The sequence below is a fragment of the Phalangium opilio genome, unplaced genomic scaffold (assembly GCF_054372755.1).
Source record: "Phalangium opilio isolate 3A_F unplaced genomic scaffold, DU_Popi_V2 ptg000021l_1, whole genome shotgun sequence".
NCBI classification, from domain to species: Eukaryota; Metazoa; Arthropoda; class Arachnida; order Opiliones; family Phalangiidae; genus Phalangium; species Phalangium opilio.
In genome coordinates this window covers 901,986-909,347 of record NW_028324153.1, presented here as the reverse complement: position 1 = coordinate 909,347, position 7,362 = coordinate 901,986, and the positions used below count along the sequence as shown (strand labels likewise).

General features: G+C 35.5%; 2 protein-coding genes across 2 annotated transcripts; both read right to left on the bottom strand.

Annotated features, from left to right (window-relative positions):
* Window positions 1–321: 321 nt before the first annotated feature.
* LOC149696376 (uncharacterized) lies at window positions 322–2,360 on the bottom strand. Its single transcript, XM_089867338.1, has 8 exons — window positions 2,355–2,360; window positions 2,037–2,228; window positions 1,757–1,975; window positions 1,611–1,645; window positions 1,347–1,554; window positions 1,178–1,282; window positions 718–879; window positions 322–645 (listed from the first exon to the last, which is right to left on the bottom strand). The coding sequence occupies exons 1-8, from the start codon at window positions 2,358–2,360 to the stop codon at window positions 322–324; spliced, it is 1,251 nt and encodes a 416-aa protein (XP_089723464.1).
* Window positions 2,361–3,162: 802 nt separating this feature from the next.
* LOC149696375 (uncharacterized) lies at window positions 3,163–5,325 on the bottom strand. Its single transcript, XM_089867337.1, has one exon. It carries the CDS (start codon window positions 5,323–5,325, stop codon window positions 3,163–3,165), a length of 2,163 nt encoding a protein of 720 aa, XP_089723463.1.
* Between the last annotated feature and the right edge of the window lie 2,037 nt (window positions 5,326–7,362).

Genomic DNA, 7,362 nt, shown 5'->3' with positions numbered 1-7,362 from the left:
GAGATGTGTGTAGGTGGTAGTCATGTCTACTCGAGATGTGTTTAGGTTGTAGTCATGTCTACTCGAGATGTGTTTAGGTGGTAGTCATGTCTGCTAGAGATGTGTTTAGGTGGTAGTCATGTCTGCTAGAGATGTGTTTAGGTGGTAGTCATGCCTAACCGAGTTGTGTTTAGGTTGTAGTCATGCCTAACCGAGTTGTGTTTAGGTTGTAGTCTTGTCTACTGGAGATGTGTTTAGGTGGTAGTCATGCCTACTTAAACTGTGTTTAGGTGGTAACAACAAGTTCATTTAAGATTAGCTTTTAGAAGCTCGTAGCTAGTTTTATTCTTGATTCAAAAATTTTTGATCAATTTCTTTCTCTTCTACAAATTTTAAGTATTTGGTTGATCTTACGAAATAGCTTTTTGGCCCGTTATCTTGTAAAATATACTCTTGCAAAAATCCAAGGACTTGCCCTAGTACAGCTGGATAACTTAAGTCGAACGCGTAGTAAAACGCGAGTAGGTAAAAAACGCATTCGGCAAGCGGTTCCTGGATTTTGATATTGCAACTCTTATACACCAGAAACACTTCTTTTTCTCCCTCACAATCATCTCTTGCAATCAATTGCGGTGCATCCTTTAAATTACTGGCAACCTCTAAAGTCTGATAATGAAAATGTATATAAATATATATATGTTGAATGACTACTGAAATCAAAATAGTAAAAATTCATACATCTGACATATTTATTATTGAAAAGGGGGCTGTTTTTTTAGCTTTCCTTTTATCTTTTTTTCCACCCTTTGGCTTTGCTCCTTTAACTCTGGCAGGTACATTAAGGTTCAATTCCAAATACTTAATTAAGGCGCAGGTTTTTTCAAATTCAGAACTCTCATCCTGAAAGCAAAAGCGATATTATAAGTAACAGTTTCAAAAAACAAAACATTTTTAAGCGTCTTAGAGACTGATTACTTGTGACGCTCAACAACTCTCGGAATTATTAATTAATAAGAAATTAGCTTTGTCAAAGATATTTAAAAAAAACGTAATGTTTTTTGGGTTTAATTATAATATACTGTTCTTTATTTTTTGGTTATCAGATTTTCAGCCCCGTCTTAAAAGTCATTTGATGACAGCCCCGCGCCACTTAACTGAAAAATTATTTAATAATGAAATAAAAATTTGAATATAGTACCATTTCAAATTCTTCATCAAGTAGACGAGCAATTCTCTCAAAATTTCCAATAAAGCGCATCTTCGTATTTGGAAAATGGAGGATTAAATCCAGTTCAGCTTCAAGCTAGAAAACAATTTATTTCAGTCACATAACATAATAACATGCGTCAACAACTTAATCTTCTTACATAGCTTGGATCACTCAAATGTGGAAATTGAGTGTACATCTCTTCAAATTTAGTACTATTTTTTGCTATTTGCTTTCTTCTGTTGGCAAACGTCTGTCTTATTAGTTTTAATAGCTTTGGTTTATCTTTCTCGCGTTCACTAAATGTAACTTTTAGTTCAAGTACTGCATCTTCGTGTGACGTATCATCTGTCATATCAATTTCCACGCTGCACAAAGCCTCTTCGTTGAGCTGGGTTTTTTTTGCGTTTTTTGGATACTTCACCTGAAAATGACTGTTCTTTGCGGTTTTCGAGCCACCTTATATACCGAATTTTAGACGACAACTTGTTAATAAGAAATTGCTGAAAAAAGAAAACAATCTTTTCTTTATTACAATAAATAAAATGAATATTTCTAATTCACACTTACCCAAGGTGAATAGGCTGTCTTATCAACATAATTACACGGGTATTTAGCAAAAAGCATTTTCCCCACAGTTTGGTATTCGCCTTGTGTTTTCATGTCGTACTTAGCTAATAATCCATACGCGAGTTCCTTTACTATGGTAGATATTATTCCCATGGGTTTTCCTTCTTGTAATCGTTTTTCGGTGTAATCCGAAAATTTTGGGAGACTTAACTTTGCATTCTGTATTATAAAGATCTGTTAAATATTCACAGTTATGCCAATGTGAAAAACAAATGCTTACAAATTCAGTCGTTTGGGGATTAAATGCTGCAGTTTGCGAAGTAACTTCGTTATTTTGACAAACGATTTTACTTTGAGTTTCGTCAGTAAACACTGACTCCTGATGTCCACCACTTGAAATCACGAGTTCCGGTACTTCCACATTTGAGATTGTGCACGGATCCGTTGTTTGAGCATCTTTGAAGGAAACAGCCTAAAGTAATTTAACTCGGATTAAAAAAACCTATGGATCAAAAATAACTGAAAGAAAAGGTCTTTCAAACACAAATGTCTTTCTCTCATTACAAGATGATTTAAACAAAGATATCAATGTACAAACACCCATGCAATAAAAACCTGATAATCCCTCTGGTTGGAATGGACTGCTGATGTCCGCGAATCCTTGAATTAATCATTCGGTCCAAGTATCATGATTGTCTGTTTCGCAAATGGCAGCAGCAAATCCCATTCATCAAGTTCCGTTCCATCAACTTCTAAAACTGCTCTAGCTCCGTCCGATGAAGGAAACGATAATTTTGAACAGGCTAAATATAAAAAAAAGTTTTGCAATCATATTTAGGGATTATGGCAACATTTCCATACCAGAATTCATGAAACCTAGAAAATTCTCGGCGATCACGGCTTTTTTTTTCACGGTCGTGTGAAATTATTTTGAATACAGTTGACATTTTTCAACTCTATCAAATAAAAATCATTTCATCAGAATATCTCGCTTTAGTTTTTAAAAATATTAATAGTGTGCCCATATTTATTCACATACCATTTAGGTCAAATGTTTCCCAAATGTACTTTAAGAGCACATTGAAAGGTATATTCATAAATACAATTAGCAATTAGGTCACCGTATCTCTATTGATACGCTCAACTATTTTTGTAAACCGTTTTTGCCTTCAATTAACAGAACTCTAAATTGGGGCTGTTATATAGCATAACGTAAAATTTTCCTCTGGTAAAATGACTTATCTGTGGCCATTTGAATTTTAAATTTTTAATTGGAATTAAATACTTTCGTCCGCCTAAAGGTCTTTGAAACACGTATCTGTTCAAATGGCTATCAAAATATTCTATTTTGGTTTGGTGGCAAATGGCATAACAGTTAAGATTTATAGTAACAACTTCATACACAATCATGAAAGTGGGACCATGCTCTTCAGTGTAGTCTTGCAGTAAAATAGTGTCCTTCTCATAGCGGTGACCGTAAATAGTAAATAGTAATAGCTTACGTGCATAGATGCAGTATCAATTGCGTTTTCATCGAAAAAACGCAACAAAGCCTTAATTTCATCAGTAATTTCACATTCATATCCCTCTTTAACGTCATCCAGATCCCCAAGGAAGTTCTGATTTTTTCCTCCACTACCATTGGTTTGTTGTAAACACAACCAACGTTGGTGCTTTAAAGCCATAGTTTTTGGTACATCTTTAAAACATCTCCATTTTTTCCCTTTAAAATACGAGTGTTTACTCTCCAGTCGCATGCACGAATGAAATCTTAAAGGGCCATATCGTCTCATTTGGTCAGGGAAATGTAACAAATAGTGAATTTTGGGTGTTACATTGGAATTTGGATAAAGAATTAGGAAGTTTTCATTGTGTTCCGAAATTAGACTTTCAAGTGTGTTAGCTGTGTTGTTATTAGCAAGAGAAGAAAGACAAATCTGCGTTATTTGAATTAAACGCAAAAAATTCGTCCAGTGTGGATTACGTTTTGGTACATTTAAACCAATATACAACGGCATTAGAAAAAGCAGCGTTTTCATAGCAGATGCTGTTTGCTTCAGGTCTCCCTTTTTCTTTAAGTGTTTTTTTTCTATTATGAAAGGTTTCACGTCCAACTCATTCTTCTGATACGAGAATGACTGAATAGCATAATTCAACTTGTCAAGCGTAAATAGCTTCAATTCATAAATGAACAAATCAAGCATGAGTTTGGTTTCATATTTAACAACTCCTTCAAGGAGCACATGCATTGGATCATGCAAGAGATCTTTTGTGACTTCGAAGTTTGGAATTTCAGCAAATGGGCTTTTTTTATTTACACCCCATTGCTTTGACCAGTAGATTTTTGCTTTTTTGGAGCAAGTTGCCAAAGAGTGTAGTCTGTCGTAGTGTTCAATACTATCTCTCAAACTAAAAGTATCTGCTTGTATACATTCTCTTATTCTGGGTCTATTAATCTCGCAGGTTCTACAGAATTTGAAAGCGCTACCCACGCCTTCCTTAAAGCCACCAATTTCCTGAGCCGCTAGTGTATCACCCAGCACAAATGCTAACTTCCCTTTCACTACTCTTTCTATGCCATTGAACATGCACTTAATACCTTTTTCAAAATTTTGCATCTCTCTTTTAAAATCATGCAGTAAAGTATCTAATCCAAATTCCTTTATGTCTTTTTGTTTGCCAACCGCGAGTAATTGGATGGAACTCAATTTTGATCTCATATATGGAGGTGTATTTAAAAGTTGCCAATAGAAAACTGTAACCTTATGCCTTTTTGAATGTGCCCCAATAGGATTTGCTATTTCCAAATCATCTAAATAGAATGAAAACAATAAATTTATGCTATTGTCTAGATTTGTATCTGCCCACTTCCGTTTCATTTCTTCGCCACTAAATATATCATCCATTACATCACAATTACGGTTAGCTGGGGCAATTAATAGATTTTCCTCAACTTCGGGCATTTTTAGGAGATTTTTGACTGATGTTACAAATGGGATGTAATAAGCAATTGCTGCTTTCGTTTTAGCAGTATTTGCAGTGGGTTGAGTAAGACTCGGCTTATTGTAGTGACCAATTATTAAAGAAACTGAGGCAACATAATTCATTTCAGCTTTAAAAAACAAATCTCTTCTGTATGCAGTTTCAAGTCCACCAAATAACTGCCTATCATTTAAGCTAATACTCCCTGCACTATAAGTTTTAACTAGATCCGAAGTAGTGGTCATAATATCCTCAATAACTTCGTCTGACAGGCCATGTTTTTCTTTAAGCTTCAAAACGTAAGAGGCTTCAATAAACTTTTGAACTGGTACATTACCCCTTGCACCAGGGTCAAATTCAATAGCTGCCTCAAAATTATCTGGAACTCTTTCAATTTGATTAATATTTTGGTGTTTTCTAAATTTGTGACTACGGAAAGAGTTTGGATTTTTGAATAATGCCCCACATATATTGCAACGAAAAGATAATTTATCTGAATGCTTGTGACTACGAACACTATGTTGTAATAGCTCTTTATCATCTTTCGTATAATAGCTACAGAAGTTACACACTTTGACATTTTCCATTTAGACTTAGGAAAAAAAGTGTTGTAGTAAAGGCCTAATAGTTTTTTGATTTCTCTAAAGGGGCTGGAGATTATTTGTCCCCCCGTCTCATTTTTAACTCACATGCAGTATTTTTAGGCCCTTTGTGATCACAGTTAGTCAATTTCAAAATCAACTTCTAGTTTTTCTCAAAGGCCTGGTAACACTGGGGGAGCTGCAAAACCCCCTTTAACGAGAGCTCTGTTTTAAGTTCACGAGAAATGTTGCAAAGGACTTTTGTCTTAACAATCAAGTTCAACCTAGAGTTGGTTAAAAACATTTTGCTTAGCGTGTATATTGTCGATATATCCGGGGTCAATCTCAAAATTTAATTGTAAATCTAACTTAAGAATTAAAATTTCAACTCACCCTATAAAATCGAAAGAGAAGTAATAAAAATAAAAATGGCGTTCTTGAATCTTCAATGACGGCGTGGTAGTGGAAAAGACGGTAACGTGGCCGTCCACCCAAATTCACTCTAAATTGAGGTTTAGCTTCAGGGAACCTTCGGATTTAGTAAAATATGTTTTGTTGTTTATCGTTACAACATAATATAAAGCATGCATTATCAAACCAGCCAGAAGATAAAAATAGCTTACTTGACCGTCGCAACAACTTCTTGTCTAGCTGAGGACGCAAATAATTATGAAATGGGTAATGGCGTCGTTTTTGGGTCGCTGCCTTCTTTCTCCAGCGAAAGCGAGGGACCTATCCCTATTCCTTAACCCGCGAAAAAAAACCGATGGCCGGAGCCAAGCACGGAAACGCAAGAAAAACAGCGCGGTGTCTTATCTTTAGACCGATTCGGATAGCATTCCCCTTCCCTACGGTTTGCGGCATTCAGCAACACCACACTACGAGACGTTTTACAAGAAACCGGTCTCCCCGGTACCTGTAATTGAACGCAATTTGAGTGTTTATAAAGCGCCGCAAGCGGTCAGCTTCTGCGTAACTTGGTTATTTTGACTGTGACAACTATGGGGTAAAAATGTTTATGAATATGGCCGCACCCAGTGAAAGGTGACTTTATTATTATAATGTCTTGCTCTGTTTTAAAATGTAAAAACTACTTCGCCAAGTGTCACAAAGGAACAAAATTTTACAGATTTCCCTGTGAAAGAGTTCATATACTTAAAAGAAACCAGTGGATAAAGGCACTTAAGCGAAAAAAGTAAATTTGAAAGACTACAAACTATTACAGCATGATTGTAAACAAGCTAAGGCTTAAGGTTAATTTGATGATTAGTGTTGATGCATCGGAATGGAAGCCATCAAGAAATGCCAGAATATGTAGCCATCACTTCATAGGAGAACAGGCAAGCAATAATCCTTTAAGTCCTTCCTATCTCCCAACGCTTAATTTGGGATATGAATGCTCTGAAGTTACTTCAAATGAAGAGGTTAAAGCCAAAACATTCACGGAAGATGTATCAAATTTGAATAGGTACTGTTAGTACGGTTTCAATTGTCCAAAAATATGTTCCCGCTTGCATTGTTTGTAAAAAGCAATTTTTGACTTGGAACATATAAAATGGAGCTTGCTCAGCAAGAAATTAATTGTTGACAAGTTTCTAGGGCCGTATTATGGGAGCGAGAGGGGGAGGAACTTTACCCCCCCCCCAAAGTGTGGTTTTTATTTTCTATCTAAATAACTATTTAAGATAGAAACAAAAACTCAACGGCCATATAATTTGAATGATTAGAGAAAATGCCTGAAATTGTTTCAAGAATGCAGTGGCGTTAGTTGGGGGAAGGCACCAATTTGTTTCCACTCCCACGTCTTACCATATTGATAAATAATCAATTATTACTATTTTTTCTTTTCGTTTTCCCGTTTGCAAAATAAAATAATATAAATTAGACCTGCCTTACATTAGAAATATTTATTTTTACCCGCTTGTAACAATAATAAACGTTTGACGCTAGGTTTTGTCTACCCCCACCTAACCATAAGTAATTGCCATATTAAAAAAAATCACTTTGTAGGTGAAATATTTGGTACCCCAGCCTAACCGTGGT